Source organism: Sitophilus oryzae, unplaced genomic scaffold (assembly GCF_002938485.1).
Source record: "Sitophilus oryzae breed Bouriz unplaced genomic scaffold, Soryzae_2.0 scaffold_682_pilon_pilon, whole genome shotgun sequence".
Taxonomy (NCBI): Eukaryota; Metazoa; Arthropoda; class Insecta; order Coleoptera; family Curculionidae; genus Sitophilus; species Sitophilus oryzae.
The window spans coordinates 1,471,330-1,492,512 of record NW_022147287.1 but is presented as its reverse complement, the minus strand read 5'-3'; the positions used below and the strand labels follow the sequence as shown (position 1 = coordinate 1,492,512).

Genomic DNA, 21,183 nt, shown 5'->3' with positions numbered 1-21,183 from the left:
ATTGTACCTCTAATAGTCCTTCATCAAACCCAAAACTTACAATTTGTAAAAATCTCATCGTTTAGCTACAATACTCCTTGTCGTATGTGGTGAACAACCCTGTATATTGTGTATATATTTTTTTCATATTAATATACAGGGTTGTTCACAATTAAATTGTGCATCTGATTCTCCTAAAATATACAGGGTGTTCCATTTAAATTAAACAAGTTATTGCCGTTTATAGCTGGAAATTATTTAAAATAAATTTTTAGACACTCTGTATGGGGTAGTATTATTTTTATTATTGCAACACAATGACTGATCAATAAATAAACTTCAGTAAATATTTAGAATTAAAAACTTTTATTCCCTTGGAGAAATGAAGCCTTAAAATTTTTACTGCAATTTCACAAAATTGAAAATATTTCAAAAACGGTAAGGTTTAAGTGTGATAAACCTTAATCAAATTTACCTTTATTTTAATTGTAGAAACTAAAAATGTAATAATATACAGGGTGTTCCTTATAAAAAAATATAACTTTGATATTTTTTATTTATTTGGAACACTCTGTATCTTGTAAAAATATTTTTAAATTGTAGCTTTAATAGTCCTTCAACGAACCCAAAACTTGCCAAAACTTACAATTTGTAAAAATCTAATCGTTTAGCTATACTCCGTGTCATATGTGGTGAATAACCCTGTATGTATATTAAATATATCTTAAAAATGTGGTTAGTTTTTTAAAAAAACATATGTAATAAATTTATTAAAATTATTTTTAAATAATAAATTAAACATACTTTTAATCAGATATTTGAAGAGCAATCCCGAAAACCAGAATGATGACCAAACACAGGATTATATAGGGAGTGATCCATGTCTTATCTTCTTTTGAGTGATCTTGAGGTTTCATCTGTTTATGGTGTGTTTATGGTGTATTATTAATATTGCTGCTAAAAAATATAATATTAAACCATATTATATTAAAATATTAATTGTTAACTTAAATATGACAGCAGTGTATGGTATTAAACATTATTTTGTGACGTGTAGACGTTTTTTTTTAATCTAAAAGTATTATATAATTATTGAAAATAGAGGGCCTCTTTAGGTATACCCCCCAACACTGACTTGTTCTAAACAACGTAGAAAATACTGTTTGCTTGTCTGTAGGAATAAAAACAATGCAGATATCTCGACTCCACCAAAAAAAATGGTCCAAAAAAATCGGTATCAAATATCTCTAAATTTGGGGCACTATTCAAAGCAAGCAACCCATTATTTAATGTACAATAGAGATATCAAGGGAATTATTTGTAATAGCTTAAATACAATTTAGACCAAAGAAAATTATGGAAATATGAAAAACGTATTAGCTTTTAATGATGATGTAATTGATTGTGAAAAAATATATAGAAAGCAGATAAAATGGTGGATACTTACATCTTCAGGAAGTCAAACAGGCCTTAAGGAACAGAATACACTCAAATACTGAACAGAAAAAACACTTTTTCGATCAAAAAATCAGAAAATTTTAAGAGCGATATAAGCTCATGCTGCCATCATGCTGCTAACAAAACAACGAATAATGGCGCACTGTCAACGTTGTCAAATTGAACAGATGTAAAACAAATTAATCATTTTATGCTGGGTAAATAATGTTGTGTCTGAAAGAAAAAATATTACTTATTCTACCGAAATAATATTTTTATTATATGTTTATTAGATTTATCATGATTTTATAACTGTTTAATTCGTTTTATACCTACGCAAATATTAATTTAAGTTAATTTCAGGACTTCGATCATACTTTGACAACCGTGTAAGAAACCAAATGACAATTCTGAACTGACCAATCACAGTCCGTTATTTCAAAAAATTGTGTAACTTGTGAATTTTAAAAAGATTTGAATTTTTTCAATAAAAAAATAGAGAGCTTGAGAAAATTTTTAATAAATATGGTGTGTTTGTATTGATACGACACGTACCAGAGATAAAATACTTGTCTCTGTAAGGGTTTATAAGCCATATATAATGATTTATCTAAAAAAATGCAAGACGTCTATAAAAATCAAAGAAACAAAAATATGCGTATAAAAAATAAGGTTTATTTAATATTAAAATGAGTAATTTAATTCACAATAACAACTCATAATAAATCATAGTCTGGTATAATCGTTTTTATAAAAATCTGAATTAAAAAATTCCAATTCTGTAAGAAACAGCAGGTCAAAAAAATATGAAAATAATTATTCTTTATAGCAATCAGCTGCTTTTGGGATATTTGCATCAAAGAATTAACTATGTACATACATATTACACACATACAATATGATCGAAAAAAAAAACTTTGTCAGCGAGGGCTATGAAAATAAAATAAAAACTATTCACCACAATAATACATCATTGGTGTATTGTGGTGTCTAGCTTTGTTTTGCTGTTGTAACCTTCTAGTTAATTATTTTATGGTTGTAACACCAAAGGTTCCAACTTCCAAGTGTAAAAGAATTCTAGATATACAGTATGTCCCCGGGATATATTGTCTCTACAAGAGGAAAAACTTTTTTATTTTTGACATTTTAAGAAAAATGCAATTTGCATAAAAATTTTGGCTTGTTCTAAAATTATTAATCCCGTTTATACTTTTCCAAATGTCCAAACCATTTTAGAGAAAATTAAAAAATTTTTTTATGAAGAATGCTTTTTCTCCAAAATGTCAATAATAAAAAAGTTTTCCTCTTTGTAAAGACAATCCTATACCACTCACACTAAATTCAATCACTAGAAAAAATACCATTTTTTCAGTACTGTTAAATATAATTATTTATTAATAAATCCAAAAAGTGTTCTCTGGGCACAGGTGGTACGTTACAATCACAAAAAATATACGGTGCGATTTAAAAGAACGACGTCGACATCCTTACTATAATATACGAACGAAGCTTAAAGTACACGTTAATTTTCACCCTCGTCAGCCTCCTCCTCCTCGTCAAACTCGCCCTCCTCTTCGGCCGTGGCGTCTTGGTACTGCTGGTACTCCGAAACCAAGTCGTTCATGTTGGACTCCGCCTCCGTAAACTCCATCTCGTCCATACCCTCGCCAGTGTACCAATGCAGGAAAGCTTTCCTCCTAAACATGGCGGTGAATTGCTCAGAGATTCGCTTAAACAGCTCCTGGATGCAGGTGGAGTTTCCTATGAAAGTCGATGACATCTTGAGACCTCTGGGTGGTATGTCACACACCGCGGTCTTGACGTTGTTCGGAATCCATTCGACGAAATAGCTGCTGTTCTTGTTCTGAATGTTCAACATTTGTTCGTCAACCTCTTTCATGGACATCCTGCCTCTGAAGATCGCTGCTACAGTTAGGTACCTTCCGTGGCGAGGATCACAAGCTGCCATCATATTCTTAGCGTCAAACATTTGGAGTACTAACTCGGGAACTGTCAAAGCGCGGTACTGTTGACTGCCTCTGGAGGTAAGTGGCGCAAATCCGGGCATAAAGAAGTGCAAACGAGGGAAAGGTACCATATTTACCGCGAGTTTTCGCAAATCCGAATTCAGCTGGCCGGGAAATCTCAGGCAAGTCGTCACGCCAGACATCGTGGCCGATACCAAGTGATTCAAGTCGCCGTAAGTTGGAGTTGTCAGTTTCAAAGTCCTGAAGCAGATGTCGTACAGGGCCTCATTATCAATGCAGTACGTTTCATCCGTGTTTTCTACCAGCTGGTGCACGCTCAACGTGGCGTTGTACGGTTCCACCACGGTATCGGATACTTTAGGAGAGGGAACTACCGAAAAAGTATTCATTATTCTGTCGGGATATTCTTCTCTGATCTTTGATATCAATAATGTTCCCAATCCGGACCCTGTACCTCCTCCTAGCGAGTGGGTCAGCTGGAAGCCCTGCATGCAATCGCATCCTTCGGCTTCTTTGCGTACCACGTCCAAGACCGAATCCACTAGTTCGGCGCCTTCGGTGTAGTGTCCTTTGGCCCAGTTGTTGCCGGCCCCGCTCTGGCCAAAGACGAAATTGTCCGGTCGAAAGATTTGTCCGAATGGACCAGATCGAACCGAATCCATCGTACCGGGTTCTAAGTCGACGAGCACCGCTCGGGGAACATACTTTCCGCCAGTGGCTTCATTGTAATAGACGTTGATCCTTTCGAGTTGTAAGTCCGAGTCTCCGTGATAGGTTCCCGTGGGGTCGATGCCGTGCTCATCAGATATCACTTCCCAAAACTGAAAAAAAACGTATCGTTAATTTATTATACTCGAAAAAATATGAGGGTTTTCCCTGAATTCATTCACTTACTTTGGCGCCAATTTGGTTTCCGCATTGTCCGGCTTGAATGTGCACTATTTCTCTCATTTTGATCTTATTTTACGTAATTTTTTTGAAACAAATACCAAAAATATGGCACTGTTTACTTTAGTTACCTAGTGCCAGAAGTTGTTTCAAATACGCCGCCTCTTCAAATATTCAAATTTGTAATCTTATTGGCGCGTAGTCGCACCGCAACCAACAATACACCTATAGAAAATTCTGCCAATATAAGAAAATAATAATTCTATAAAATTATATAAAAAAATAAACACTTATGCTAGTATATTTTCCTAAACACCATACAACATATAACAATAAATCTAAATACAAAACAAACGTAAAAATTAGTTTCCTCACCTTAAAATTGTCTTCTAAAATCATAGTAATTTTTATTTTTCTACGATGTCACTCTGACCAATGCCAACGGCTTGCAAATTTGTTTTATTTTTAAAACTAACCAAACATTTATGAAAAATGAATCTAATCCTCATGCTGTAATATTTTAGTGAAAATCATTAATTTAAGTGAAAGCTATGGCAAGAACATTGCGGCTGCTGTCCCTCGTTTTGTGTGTTTTAATTTCTGTAGTAAATTCGTCGAAATTAAATGTACCCAGAGTGTTGTTACCCATTTTTAATGACTTTTCGTCAAAGTTCCTGCTAGAAGCTACTGAAGGAGGCTGTTACAAATGGTTCGTTGAATAAAATTACGTACGTAAGTTTAAAAATTAATTATTTTTAATGTAGGACTACGACAAGAGCAGATATTATACAACTTACAATGGAGGATGAAAACAAAGAATTGCATTGTTCGTCAAGAGTTGTTGTTAGTACGGTAACTAAAGAAGCAGCTAGAAATATAGCTGTAGTGTTAGCTGAAGACGTTCTAACAAAGCAGAATTTACGCTGTGATGTTATAGTAGATGTAATCTATTCGTTAGCAATAACAACTACAACTAAGGAGTTGTTTATGGAGGAAGCACCAGAAGATTTTGAAGTCAAGGCTTTTGATGATCAAGGAAATGAATTTTCCTCGCTGGAAGGAGTGGAATTTGACTGGAATATTATTCCTCTAGGACCAAACAAAGACACTGTGATAAGATACATAGCTTATAGAGACTCACCATATGAAACACCTTCAGCTATAGAGGCACTAGAGAATGAAAACAAAAAGGGATACTCAATTTTATTAGAAGGCATAAAAAGTGGTTCTGCTAAGGTAATCTTTACTTAGTTATTTTAATTAACAAGATATTAGCATTCTTGGTTTTTAGATAACAGTAAAGCTACCCTATCCCGAATATAAACACGTTGAAGTTAGTGAGGTACAGCTTATGATTGTAGCAAATTTGTTATTAAGCCCAGCTGAAGTGTATGTGATGATAGGTGATGTAGTGCCATTTAAGATATTTCATGTAAGTTATATAGTTTTTTCATTTTATAAGTAAAAAAATAAGTAATCTCTATTATGAACTAATTATTCTTATCTTATAATGTGTGGTTGTTTTAATTTAGATCAAAATCAAGGAAAGTATTATTAAAATTAATTTTTCAGATAAATAATGGTAGAATGGACGAAATTATATTACCAGATGCTCAATATTATATAGAGCCCGAGGATTCCACCATTGTCTCTTCAACTAAAAAAAGTGGAAGTGTAACTGCCTTAAAAGAAGGTAAAACAAGGATAGTTTTGCAAGATCGAAACATTGGCAAGAACGACCCAATGCTAAAGTTACCTGCAGCAACTATACACGTAGTTCAGCCCGAATATGTTATTTTGAACATATTGCCTCATAAAAACTGGGCAATTTTAGTTGCCCAGCACCATGACATTGTTGCTGAGCTTTATGACGCGACTGATCATAGATTATACTTAGGTGAAAATGCACAAATGTACTTGGAAGTTACACCAGAGTTCTATGCAACATCAAAAACCAAAAATGGTAGCTGGCTTACTGGTTATGGTGTTAAATCAGGTATTGCCACTGTCCAGGCATCTTTAGAAACCAGTGCTGATGGACAAACTAAATTGAATAAACCTATTAGTGCTAAGGCAGATATAATGATATACTCACAAATTACCATTGAGCCTTCAGAAATAATCTTACCATGGGATCCAGTGACCAGGCCGAAATATGACATTGATTTGGTAGCAAAAGGAGGCGATGGAAGATTTTTATGGTCCAGCAGTGACAATGCTATTGGTATAGTCAGTCAGTCAGGTCATGTTAGAACTCACTCAAATGGATTTTTTGAGGTGTCTGCAGTGATGATGCGTAACCACCACAACCGCCAATCAGCTAAATTCATCATTCTTCCACCGACAAGGTTAGAAATTGTAGAATTTGTTATGGAAGCTGAAGTTGGTTCCCCTGTTTACCTCCATATTGCCTTATATGCTGAAGAAACTAGACCTGATGGAACTGTTACCTTAGTACCTTTTACAAGATGTCAAGAATTACCATTCCAAGTGAAACAGTCTGATGTTAAATTCAAACAGAACAAAACTGATATTTTGCCTCCAATCGGCGTTTCTTGTGGCAACATTGCCATGGTCGGTTTGAACGTGGGTACTAGTAAAGTCACTGTAACATATTACCAGGATGGTAAAGCCTTGGAAGATGCTGTAACTGTCAGTGCTTTCAGACCTCTTCAACTTCTCCAACCAAAAAAAGATGTAGTTTTGGCTGTTGGTTCCTCTATTAATCTAGTCTTCACTGGTGGACCAAGACCTATTTTAGGTAGAGCCAGCGAAAATCAAAAGACAATTGTTAGTGAGGATGAAACTATTGCTCAAGGCACTGATGTCACCCAACTTCATTCGATTCAAGGCGAAGATTTCACTGTTGTTGAAGTACTGTGTAAAAAACTTGGAGAGACCAGCATCAAACTGATGATTTCTAATAATCCTACCTCAACAAACTGTCAAGGTCAGACCAGCTCCTGCACTACCAAGGTAGTTTGTGGGAAACCCAGAAAGATTTTATTACAGCCCGAACTACAAATCACTGACACTTCCAACTGTCCTATGGACTTGAGTTCTGGCAATGTAGTCGTCCAGAGTACAAAACTTATTGATATTGACGTAATACTTTATGATGATTGTGGAAATAAGTTCTTAAATTTCTCCAGTCTGCATTTGGATTGGAAACTAAGTCCCTTTGAAGCTGGAATTTTGCTGAGTAAAGACGGAGTTTTTCCTAAGAATGTAACTTTAGGTACTGTCCCAATTGCTGACAGAAGTTATCAGTCACTTATGCCCCATATTGACATTGGACCTGTCATATTAAATGTCACAGTTATCGGATATAACAAAGGAATCTTATGGAAAAACAAAATTAAAGCAGAATGGCCAGAATTTATGGGACCAGAAGATAAAGATGCTGAGCTCCAACCTATTAAGGCTTCCTTTAGCTTTGTACTTGGTTGAAGATACAGGGCTTGCCGAAAGTTTCTATCCCTTTCAATCATCCTGGTAACAAAAAAAGGGTCGCTGTGATTCAGGGATCGGGATTTTGAAATAGCTCCTAAGCGCCGACGATGTAATCGACGTAAAGTACTTAGAAAGTACAAAGGAGTTGGAGATAACGCCATATAAGTCTGGGGAGGTTATAGTGCAGCTTTTGGATTTGTGTCTCTTGTCCAAGCCGGCGACTTTGACGGTGAACGTGGTTTCTGTGGGTATTATCAGGGTGGAAATGGCGGATAAAGTGGAAATCGGGAAATGTATTCCTTGTAATGTTAGGATTTATGACGAAAATGACAATTTGATGGATGTTCCTGATATGAACATGGTGGATTTGAGACCAGAGTTTGAAGACAGAATTGCCAACATTCAAAAGGCAGAAGAAAATCCTAAGGATCCTTGGGCGCCTGGAGAAGTTCGTTACATTGTCACAGGTTAGTATACTGCTCATTATACCATATGATCGAAAAAAAAAACGGCGTCCAGTTGGCTTGGATATGACGATCGATGATACATCTATTGTTGTTGTTTGACACCCTTTTTTAGATTGTTTGGTGCTTTAACTCATATTTTTTTTTTCACAGAAGTTTTACCTTAAAATTTACATTCCTAAAATTGTATATTGTGTTTTTTTATTTTCCAAATTATAAAATCACGTTTTTCTTAACTGGAAGTTTTTGAAAACTAATATATACAGGGTGGCGCCTCTCATACGACGCGGAGTTTTTAAGGAGACCTAATGTATTGAAATTGGTGAGCATATGTAGGTTAATTTAGAGCAGTTCTTAAAATTATATAGAGCTCTACAGGGTGTCCCTTGAAAAAGTTACACATCAAGGTGTTTTTTTGTAATGGAAGAGAGATATACTAACTAATAACCCTATATATTAGCTGATTTTCGGATTCTAGGCAAAATATAGGCGACTTTTATAAGAGAAGCATATGACTAAAATATAAGGCTTTTGACATAATATTAAATATAAATGTTAAATCTTAACATTTTCTAAAAACGAACTACTTTTATTTCAAACGGAACACCCAGTATATTATTCCGATATTCAATGGAGAATGTATGTGTCTTCAAAATAATATTTAGGTTACCTCTCACAAAGATTTCCCTGGTTATTTTTATTTTTATGATTTAGTGTCAGGAGATCCTTATTATTTGATGAAATCTAGGTGGCTGTGACATAGTATAAGGAAACTAGTAGCTTTACTCCTTGTCAAATCCTTTGTTCTTTTTCTGCCACTTGATATGACCTTGTTCTCGCGTCCCGTGACCACTGACGTAGCTATATAGTCTTGGTCTATAACTAGGCAAAGTATAGTCGTGGCACTCGCCATAGTTTCACAGAGATGTATTTAGTAAAATATGAGTTCACAATAAATTAAAATTAAAAAAAAATGATCATCGAGTAAAAATTTACTTGAAAACAGACCCGAAGGTACCGAAAGAACCGGGAATTAATAATTTCGAGTCCCGGTTCTTTGATATCTCAAAAGAACCGGGAATTGCCGATTCTGAACCTCAGTTACCATATTATCAAGAAATTATGTTTTTTAACTAAAAACTTAAAAAAATACCAGATCTTTTTTTCAAAAAAAAATTGCGCAAAAAAATCCTCATATTTCTGGGTCCAAAATATACCCCACTAAAAATATTTGCACTTATTTAAGACTCACCCTGTATAGGGAGATTCACGGTTATGGTACGTTATAGCGTTTCCGGAACCGGAGCGGACTACTCTTCCTTCTACTATGGCTGTGATATATCTGACGTTACTTTAACCTAATTGTGAAATTAATAGATCGTTAACAACTAGTTATCATTTTGTGTCAGTTGAAATGAAAAATAATCTCAGAAATTTGCCGAAAATGGAAACTTATTCTATATTATCCTACATCCCAAGATTATCCTACATTACTACAAACGTCTCTGAGTCATGTTGCCACCTTGTTTTCTAAATTATAAATAGGCCTAAGTGCAGGAATCCTTTTGGATTGTCGATTTTCAGAGATGAGGCCCTGTATAGTTCAAACAATATTTTTAAAATATGTATAGTTTATCTGAAGTCAGTTGGAATAGATTGGGATTCTTAATTTCGGCACTGTCTTCGTCGGCATCGTCGGAACAATGGAATCAAGAGTCTCAGTACTTCCAATTGACTTCGGAAATACTATACCTACTTTTATTACCTTCTACTTCATTTATTAGGCGTTGAAGCTGGAGATACAAAGCTAGTATTCACCGCGGCCGGCAACGATGAAGACGTCAGCAGCGGTCCAATGGATCTACAAGTCTTCCACCCCCTTAAAGTACATCCACGCAACGGTACCATTCTTATCTGGTCTGCCATTCAAGTTGTCATAAAAGGAGGTCCCCAACCGGACACGGAACTGGTTTTTACAGCCGCTAACAACAAGACAGCCAGTTAGTTCTTTTGTAGGGCGTTAAGGAATATTTTTATTATTTTTTGTAATTTTTAGAAGTTTCAAATAAAGGCTTGATAACTGGGTTGACTGCGGGAAAGACGAAAATAACTGTTCAAGCTATTGGCGTTCATCCTACAACTGGACAAAGTTTAATCTATTCTGAGGTAAATTTGTTACTGTATTTAGTCCCGTGAATTGGCATTGTGAGGGTCGGTCGTTACCATTTTATTTCAAAAGTAAATTGATTCTTCTGTATTTTTTTTCAATATTGCCTGTTGATTGATACTGATAGTGATAATTAGGTCTTTGCGCAAGTTATGCCGGGTTTATACAACATTTACATAGTCGTAATCACAATCATAGTCATAATCATAAAAGTTAAACTATCCACTTCTTATAAACCTGTTGACATCTACCATGAACTTAGCCTTTAATTATGTTACCCAACTTCACTGATATAAAAATTATGATTATGAAAATGTTCTATAAACGCACATTAAATTGCGTTGTGATTATGACGATGATTAAAACTGTGATTATGATTACGACTTGTGCAAATGTATAAACCCGGCGTTAATATTGACCAGTGTTCATTTTTTTCTATCATAGCCAGTGTTTTAGAGTTGAGAAGGAAATAAAATAAAGTCGAGGCAACAAACCGTATATTGGTAATTGGTATTATACACAAAATTATATTGGTATAATGGTATTATAAAAAAACTAACGGTAGTTGAAACTAATGGTGGATTCGTAGAGCACGCTATTTGCGCTATATGGTACTACTTTTCATGCACGAAATTGCTCCGCGAACAAAAAGTAGTATCAAATAGCGAAAATAGTACACTCTAGCATGGCCCTTCCGTACACCCTGTGTCCAAACTTTTCCAACCAATCTTCCATACTAAAAAAATAAAATAAATACCATAAAAAATAAAAGTAACAAACGAGTAACCAAAATAGAGCATAATTTGCAAGATAAGGCTTTGAAAATTTCTTGTCTTGAATTTCAAGAGCAGCGGTCTTTGACCCGTCTGTATACCAGGCTAGTCCGCCCTGAGGGAATGTTGTATCTGGCCACATTCCTCGATCCATTTTATTCAACTCGAATGGTTTGTGGTAGTGATAAAGAGGGATCATTTGGTCTGATCTCATTCGGAATACAGGTCCCCCTTAGAATCCCCCATCCTTAAGTGTCCAGTTTCTGCCCTATTCCCAGAGACAGCACGCTGTGTTGTCGATAGAGTCCCATTCTTGCCTCCGCCTGGATCTCTCGAAACATGTCGCCCCCTATTTGTAAAATGTTGTGGGTTTATTCCCTCATTAGACGATATTCATTAGTAAATAATCTATTTGATTTGAATAGGACTCTGTGGAAGTGAATGTCGTTGCGTTACAAGGAGTGAAGATAATGGCTCCTTTAACTCGGTTTAAAGTAGGAGGCTCTGTTCCATTTTGGTGTTTCGGGTGTACCGGACATAACTCCAGTGGTGATGGGTACTGTGGTGGATCCGCCTTTGCTGTTCCGATGGATAGTCGATGACAAGTTGCTGGCTGATTTAACGGGAGCATTTTATCCACTAGGTAAGAATATATTTAAAAATGTGGTTTAACACCAACAGATTGTGTTATAGAGATTATTTTACATTATAAAATGATGGAGATATTTTGTTTGGGGCAAAAGAGTATTAATTTCATTGAATTATTATAACAGTAGCAATTTTTTTTATTAATTGTCATTGTGTTACTACGGATCTTTGAATAAAAATATTAAGGAAGGAGTATATATTCATGCATGGTATACGGACAAAGGGCCCTAGAGTGGGGATCCTTGACAGTTCTGTTTGACGATTCATTTGACACATTTGAGTTTGATTTGAAATTTTGTGGATTTGTCAGTCTTTACTGAGCTTATTTTATGTTATTTATTGTTTATTCTACTACTGATAGTTGTTTAAAGATAGTAAATCTAGAAGGAAATTGTGGCATAACTTAAATTAACAGTGACACTATCGCGATTTATCGAAAAAGACTCTAAAATCGTTGGTTGTGTAGCGTGCGGTAGATCTCGGCAAAAATTGAGTGAACTAATGAAACAACTTTTCGCTAGTAAGTGACCATATAATATACATACGTGTAGTAAACCGATCATTTATGAAATTCACTTAAATTAACTAAATTATATATTTTTCTTGCATTTTAGCTTTTATTTATTACTTATCAAAGATTAGATGTCAATGAATTTAGATACGTTAATTTAACTTACCTGCTTCTGTAGCTTATGGGATGTTTATGTCAATAAATAGTGATTATAACTTATCTATTTTTATTAGAATTATTTATTTTTATAACAATTTTATTAACTACCAACATTTATTCACAACGTAAAATAAAACAACAAATTATTGAGTCTACTCTACATCATATTTTTACACATTTTGAATAAAATTAGAACGGCACTGATAAACCGGAATTTAAGTCGGCCATTTTAGGAGCCCGTTGCGGTCGATCTAAGATTTTTGATATGCTCCTTCCTTAATATTTTTATTCGAAGCTACGGATCGATGTATCAAAAAATTCAAACACTTTCTTAGGTATAAATATTGGTAGAATGGACAGGGTCGTCCTGAAACTGACCGGTCTACAAGCCGGATCGACCAGAGTTTTCGTTAACGTGACAACACCGGGAATAGTAGCGAGCAAGCCTCTTAACATGCAGACGGTGACCTTCTCGCTTTCATCGATATCGAAATCATAGATCCGTTCGTCCTGACCAATCCCAAGAACGTCCACGGGACGCCCCTTTTGATGTCGCCCTTCTCCGAAGTCGCATTGATGACCAACATGGATACTGTGACAGATATTCAGTACAGGTATAGTAACTATTATATTCATCTCTCCAAAAAAATCCTTTATGGGTATTTTGCCACTGCACTGCAAGAAAATCTACAAAATAAAATAGTTATTTTTTGTAAACACTTCTGCGTTAAACCTAAACGGACACTGCTTGTCAGAAGTTATGTTTACAGTTATACAAATTTGCCTAACAAAGAAAAAAATGCTTAACGTTTCGGAAACGCCTAAAAACGCTCTTCTTTACGCGTTAACATTGTTTCGGCAATTTTATTAACATTTGAAATTGTCACAACACAACATCACGCTTAGTTCGGATTATTTTTCACTTATTTTTTACTACCCGAAACAGCGTTACATCACACAAACTTCGTACCTCAGTATTTTACAGTTTCAATAATTACACTAGCAAAAAACTAAAATACTTCAATATTATGATGACAAAGCCACAATATTATTTTAATGCGATCAACATGACTTGTAACCGAAACGGCGTGAAATACATAGCGAAAATTGCTGATTTATGCCGTATACAGCGCCGCAGTCGGTATTTTTTGAAATCAACTGAAATGCACTAAACCTATACAAGATGGTATACAAACTTTATTGGTGGCTAATACAACTCTCTGGTTCTTGGGCTGTTTTTCAAATAACTTAACTACGCTTACTTTTCCCTCGTATTTTCACTCCACTTAACCCTAAAAACACAAAACACACGTATCTAATAATATAATAATAATAATAGCTCCCGTATATAGCGTTTGACGCCTTGGGAGTAGCAAGGTACAGTTTGCTATACTAGAGCCGTTCGGTATACAAGGAAGGTAATGTGGCTAGCACTACGCTTCAACCACTTAACCCTAAAAAACACAAAACACACGTATCTAATAATATAATAATAATAATAGCTCCCGTATATAGCGTTTGACGCCTTGGGAGTAGCAAGGTACAGTTTGCTATACTAGAGCCGTTCGGTATACAAGGAAGGTAATGTGGCTAGCACTACGCTTCAACCGCCTATTATTACCTCAGGATTGTGAATCCCAAGTACTCATTTAAGGCTGAGTCGACCTAGGTACCCAAACTATTTTTATTTTAATAAAATTATTAATATTTTTATTTTAATAAAAATAGTCGGCTGATGAAATGCCGGGTGTGGGAATCGAACCCACACCTTGAGATTGGTAGACGAGAGCCTGTACCTCTACGCCACCGGACAACTTACGTATCTAATAATACAAACCAAAATGCAAAAGCAATATCACAAATATTTATTATTTTCCATAACACTGGTTATTTCACATAATTTGACACAAATAATAACCTCTAATTTGAAGAGAGTTTGACAAGTTTCAAAAATCATAAGTCGAGTTCATACGCGTCTGCGTCCGTGCGTCGTTCCATACTCCAATCATATTAAAACACGAACTGTAATTTTTTAAATAAACCAATAAGACTGGTTAAAAGCAAAAACTCAAGCTAATACATCCATAGTTAACTTAAAAAATATTAGAACCTTTTTTAGTGAAATATATGGATGGTACAGATCTTCCTTGAGTTATAAAACAGAGTATAGTTTTTTTTTTCAATTAGAATAAAGAGTATCGCTTTTCTTGTAGTTTGCCTGGACATCAGGTTCCATCGACCGAGCTCCTGGCTGACGAATCGGTGTATAGTTCTGCCGATGACGTGGTCACTTTAAGTCCAACCGGCATTTTGAAGTCTTACGGTGTTTTAGGAACAGCCCTGGTAACATTAACTTCCATTGATAAAAACGGATTGAAACAGAAAATTCATTTTGTCGTCGAGGTAAGTACCGTATAGTTTTAACCATATAATTTTACGTATAAAATGACAGCCATCTTTATTTCCAAATCAATTTTTCTTACAGTCCTATTCTAAGAGCTAGCAACGTTTTTGAGAAAGTATTTTAAGAAAGCTGGCTCTAATAATATATATCTTTTATTATATATATATCTAATATATATCTTTTATTATGCTCTCTGGAACAGCATGCGGCCAACAATGAACAATAAAGCACTGGAAATAAGCACTTTAGCCCTTTAGTTTTAAAATACCTAGTAAACAAAACAATGTCAAAGTTTTAAATTCAAAGTTAGGTTAACTACTTCTTGTATTCTACACTGAATAAAATAATTATCACTTGTCAAACATACTAATTAATCAAACAAAAAGAAAAAATAACCAAATTATCCCTTCACCTACTACTTAACTACAAAATAAACTGTAAAAACACTACTAGACTATTTCTGGTATTCTACACTAAACATTATAATTATTCTATCTACACTAAACATTATAATTATTAAACTTAATAAATTAATCTAATTTTACACTATAACTACAAAGAAATAAGAACATTTTTTAAAACTAGAAGAAACAGAACTTCCATGCGACCAGGATAATAGATCAAGCGAACAAAGAATATAAAATACTTTAAAATGTGCATTCCAAAGAAAAAATATCTCGAAAATTATCTATACAAACATTTTTATTTCTTACAGTGAGAAACATCGGCCTTGAAGAATTTGTCGGGTATTTACAATGGTCGAATTGTATAATTACCAGCTTTTATAGCATATCTAACAAACAAAAAGTATCTGGTCGATTAGTAACCAATTGGCACAGTCGGAAAATTATCGATTTTTATTTTCTCTGTTTTTATTGGTCGCTTCAAAATTCAGAGTAACAAAAAATATTTTTCCGTAGTAAAATACAGAGAATATTGCGCAGTCCAAACCTTGCGAAAAACTGATTGTGCGACTACTTTAAGAGATCATATTGTTTATTCATATATGTATGAGGTATCATATAAAAAAATGTAAATTGCTAAATACAAAATTCTTGCCTTGAGATCCTATATTTTTCAATTTTCGAAAATCGAAAAAAGAAAAAATTGTTATGTCTGTCGTTAAGGTGTAAAAAATATACACACGCTACAAAAAAGACAATTTTTAAAAAAATAATTTTGAACTCTAGGTGAAACCTATACATTATATGCTGACAAACATCCTGGCTTCCTGGCGCATCAGTTTCAATAACCCCATCGCGTTCGTACCGCTAGGTACCGAATTTTGGATCCAGCCAGCGTATTTCGATAACATGGGAAATAAGTTCCACGCAAACCCGACCGATGTGAAAGTCAGAACGAGCAGGTATTTCTTTTTTGAAATAAGTTGGTACCTGGTACTGAATAACAATTTCTTTGTAGATGCGATTTAATAAAAACAACAACTTTTCCCGAGAACGGAACGATTCTGATCAGTACCAAGAGGGAAGGACATACTATGATCAAACTATGGGCTGACGGCATACAGAAAACCGCTACTTATTTCAAGATCCATGTGGAACAGTCTGTACGACCTCAATTGGTACGTATTAATATTGTTACGAATTCTGAGGATATTTAAACACCCTACAGAATATCCCCGGATTGTCTTTACAACAGGAAAAACTTTTTTATTGACTTTTTGAGACAAATGCATTCTTCATAAAAAATTTTGCTTTTTCTAAAATGCTTAATCCCGTTTATGCAGGGTCTCAAAAGTGGCTCACCCCTATAACTTTTTTATTTTTTCAGATAAATAATCGAGATTTGGTATGTTACTATATGATATAAATTAGGATTGATTGACATATTCAATTGTTTTTGGTCACTTCCAGGTTTCACCGGAAATAACTACAACTTTTGATTTTTAAATGGTACTCTCGGTATATTTTTACTTTATTCGATCGAATATATATATATAATATGTCAACATATGACATTTTAACTTTAAAAAAAATCGTATTTAAAATTTCAATCTAGAGTGGCTGTGTTAAAAAAGTATTTTTTACGAATAATTTGATACCACACACTTGGTATTGTCGTTATGAACCGCACGTTACAATTTCAAATAAACCATAGGAGAAAATGTGTCAAAAGTTGACATATTATATGTCATTCTATTCAGAGTGTAATTTTCTATCGAATAAAGTAAAAAAAACCAAGGGTACCATTTACAGATCAAAAGTTGTAGTAATTTCCGGTGAAACAGGAAGTGAACAATTGAATACGTCAATCAATCCGAATTTATGTCATATACTAACATTCCAAATCTCGTTTTTTTATCTGTAAAAAAATAATAAAGCTATAGGCATGGGTGAGCCACTTTTGAGACGCACCCGGTATATATATACATATAAATATACAGGGTGGTCCGAATGTATTCCGGAAATTTCTTAGTTTCGGAGATACAGGGTATAGAAGTTTCATTTTTATTTCGATTTTTTCCAAATAATTTCTGAAGTAACGTCAATATTTGGATGAAAATTGGCGTCTGAAAGTTTTTGACATGAGAAATTTGATTTTGATGGCAATATGACTCCTACTAGTAGAGGGCGCCACCTACATATTTTTTTACTGGTTTGAAGAGTAATAACTTTTCGTCTGTACCTGTATAAAACTACTGAGTAAATACAATACATTAACGACTTTCTTTACGTGAAAAAGGTCTCTTGGTAAAAATCGCTAAGAGTAATGGTTCACGAGATATTTGGAATCGAAATTATCAATACCTGTCATCATTGACATAAATTAAACATGTTGACTAAATAGTTATTAGACTGAAATCATAAATTTGAAATGTTTTTGTACCAAAAGTTCAACAGAAACTGTTTTATCATCATTTTTTGCAGAAAAAATTATGATTAATTTAAAAAAAAAATCCCAAATTTATTATTTCAGTGAAATAACTATCTACTCAACGTGTTTATTTTTACGTCAATAATGACATGTATTGACTATTTCCATTCTAAATATCTTAAGAACGGTTGCTCGTAGTGATTTTTACAAAGGGATATTTTTTACGTAAAAAGTCACAGAGATGCATATTTTTTCGCTCGGTAGTTTTATACAGGTACGGACAAAAAGTTATTACGCTTCAAAAGTCTAAACATGTAGGTGGTGCCCTCTATTAATAAGAGTCATATTGACATCAAAATCAAATTTCTCATGTCGGAAATCTCCCAGACACCAATTTTCATTCAAATATTGACGTCAGAAATTATTTGGAAAAAAATCGAAATAAAAATGAAACTTCTACACCCTGTATCTCTGAAACTAAGCATTTTAGGACATACATTTATACGAACTTTTTTACTTATTTTTATCTGCAGAATATGCTGCCGACGTTTCCGGAATACAGTTCGGACCATCCTGTATATATCTTTTAATTCATTATCCCAAGAAAAACTCTCTGAATTAAATTTTAATGCTTGATATTTGCAAAAAATACTGCACTAGATAAATTCAGTACTTTAGATTTATTATTCTTTTTAATATTCATAATATTTTAAATCATTTTTTGTGTATTCTGTAAAATTTATTTCGATGGACTTGTCGCGTTTTGCGCTTAGACGCCTAAAATATTAGTGACGCGATTGCGAGTATCTATCTTCTAGCAAACACATCTACGCACTACGGTTAAAGAATATACGAGACGGCATGTAATTTTGGCATCACCTCACCTAGATATCTAAATAAAATTTAGTGTGGGAAAAAAATTAAATTACGCATACATTTCTTAACCGTTTCAATTGAATGTTTTTGTTGTAGCAACATTTGACATCCGGAGATACGATATGCCTATGGTCACCGGTCGTGTCCGAATACAACACTCCCGGCACCTGGAAAAGCAGCGACAGCTCCATGGTCGAGATCAACCCGGCCCTGGACATCGGCTTCGTCGGGAACAAAGTGGGAACGGTCACTTTAACGCACACGTTCCTGCCGTCCGCCCCCATCCACGTGTCGGTTTACCCCGTCACAATAATCGAGTTCTTCGTGCAGAGCCACTTCATCCTGACCAATGGGGACAAGGATTCAGTGACGAGATTCGTGCTGGTGTTGCAGAGCGAGAAAAGCTACGGTTCCAAATCGAATAATTTGGTAAGAATTTATTCCGCTGTACTGTTCGGGTCGCGCTCAGGGGTCGGGTAAAGCGGGTGTGTGGTCGAAGGAAATATATATAATATATTTCAGAAATCTTTCTAAGCCCACGGCCACACAGAAAGCGTTTTTTGCGTTTTGCGTGTCAAGCGCCTTTGCGATTTTACCGTTTTGAAGCGTTTTTTTTATTTGTGTCCATAAAAACATGCAAAAGAAGCGGCAGGTCTGCAGTTTCTATCAAGATGTCAATTAGTAACGTCGCAAGCTCGTGGATTCCCGGCCCGTTCAACAATCAGTCCCGTGAGAAAGAGATCGGCGCGGTTAGCTTTGAAGAGACGAAGATAAAAGATATGCTGGGATTGAATTGTGGACGGACCGGGGCATATATTCGGAGACAAACACAATCTACTGCTAGTGCCAGTGGTGTGTGTGAAAATAATAATTGTTATTTGCCATTTATTTTACGAATTTTAGTTTATTTGTGTTGTAGTTTTGTAGTTACTTGTTACAATTATAATATAATAAGTAATTATAATTATATAATAGAATAGTAAATATTACTAGTTGCTAACGCATTTTTAGGACATGATTTATGAAACTATTTGAAGTGAAACTTCTTTACGCGCGCTGGGAGTAAAAATTCAAGGCCGTTACATACGAGCTAGCGAGACGGCCCTGACCCACGAGCTAGCTGTAACGAAACGTGTTAACGGCTTAGAAATACGTAGTGACGCGACGTGTATTTGTGAGCAGTCCATGTGTTTATCAGAAATATTGATATTTTAATACAAATTTTGTAAAAGTGTCAAATTATTACGTGTAAAAAACCATTTGTTACACGTAAAAAATTATTTTTATTTTTTTTTATTTTACGCTAATAAAAAAACGATTTTTTACGCGTGTAAAACTATTTGTTACTGGTAGAAAACTATTTTTTACGCGTATAAAACTATTTGTTACTGGTAGAAAACCATTTTTGACGCATAAAAAACTACATTTTACGCTAAAGACCCTAGAGAAAATAAATTGATTTGTTATCATTTGCATTTTTCGCGAGACACGCTGAACGCCAAAGTTCTTTGTTGTGTTGGAACGAACCTTATATCTTAAAGTTGGTTTATATAAATTTGGTTTTAACATAAAATATTGATCTTATAGATTCAAGGCTGGAGATGCCGTTCCGATGTCCGAAAACTAGTAAGGCCGCAGGGTTTTAATTGTTTAATGAAGTTTTCCAACGAAGACATTGAGATTTCGGCATATTCCTTATTCAACATTTCTAATAGCTGGGTTCCTGAGACAGGTATGTATTATAATTCGCAGCGGCGTGCGGTGACAATTATAGTCGGGGAAGCGAATCGGTAAAAAACTCTATTTCGAGACATTACTTTTACATTTTCTTAATCACATTACAAACGAAACAGTAAACACTAAGTTAAATCCGAAAAAAAAACAGTATTACCTATAAAATCGCAAGCGAATCCGTCCCGATAAATTAAAAGCCGCGGAAGGCGGCCGAACGATCGCTGCCGTGGCTAGCAACTCGTTTGCGTTCGAGGTCAATAACACCTACATGAAGGAGGGATAGGCGACCGGCGGCGATTTCTAGCCGCGCATACCTGCAATAAAAGGCTAATTAAATTTACTACGTTTATGTAAGGTTTCAAATAAATAATTTTAACAAATTAAATTAATTTTTAGCCGACCATATGGTAGGCTATTAAGATCGACAAAAAAAAAGTTTTTTTAATTTCACTCAAAATGAGTTATTTGGGTCATAAATGATCTAAATACAAAATATTTTCATGGTGTCTGTGTGTCTGTCTGTCTGTCCGTCTGTAGAATGTTTAGAAGGGGAGTTAATCACCGCGACCTTATAGATCTATTGTGTGTCTGTCCGTCTGTAACACGATAACTCAAAAACCGCTAAACCGATTTTAACCAAATTTGGCACAAAAATACTATGGCACCCGAGAATCTGGCTATTAGTTTTCGGTGGGGGTGAGGTGTTGGTAAGGGGGTATGGGAGGCGGTAAAAACATTTTAAAAAATCGTAACTCCAAAATTACAGTACCTAGCAAAACGCGGTTCAATTTAAGATTAAGAATAATATTTGCAATAAAATTTGTAATAACATCAAAATCAGTCAAAGTCGCAGTTTTTGAGATAAAA

At 34.7% G+C, this 21,183-nt stretch overlaps 1 protein-coding gene and 1 pseudogene across 1 annotated transcript; one reads left to right on the top strand and one right to left on the bottom strand.

Annotated features, from left to right (window-relative positions):
- Positions 1–2,779: 2,779 nt before the first annotated feature.
- Positions 2,780–4,471, bottom strand: LOC115887922 (tubulin beta chain). The gene is made up of 2 exons (XM_030907455.1): positions 4,299–4,471; positions 2,780–4,225 (listed from the first exon to the last, which is right to left on the bottom strand). Exons 1-2 carry the CDS (start codon positions 4,353–4,355, stop codon positions 2,939–2,941), a joined length of 1,344 nt encoding a protein of 447 aa, XP_030763315.1. The 5' UTR covers positions 4,356–4,471; the 3' UTR covers positions 2,780–2,938.
- Positions 4,472–4,754: 283 nt separating this feature from the next.
- The window catches only part of LOC115887909, a 25,817-nt pseudogene continuing 9,388 nt past the window's right edge, over positions 4,755–21,183 (top strand).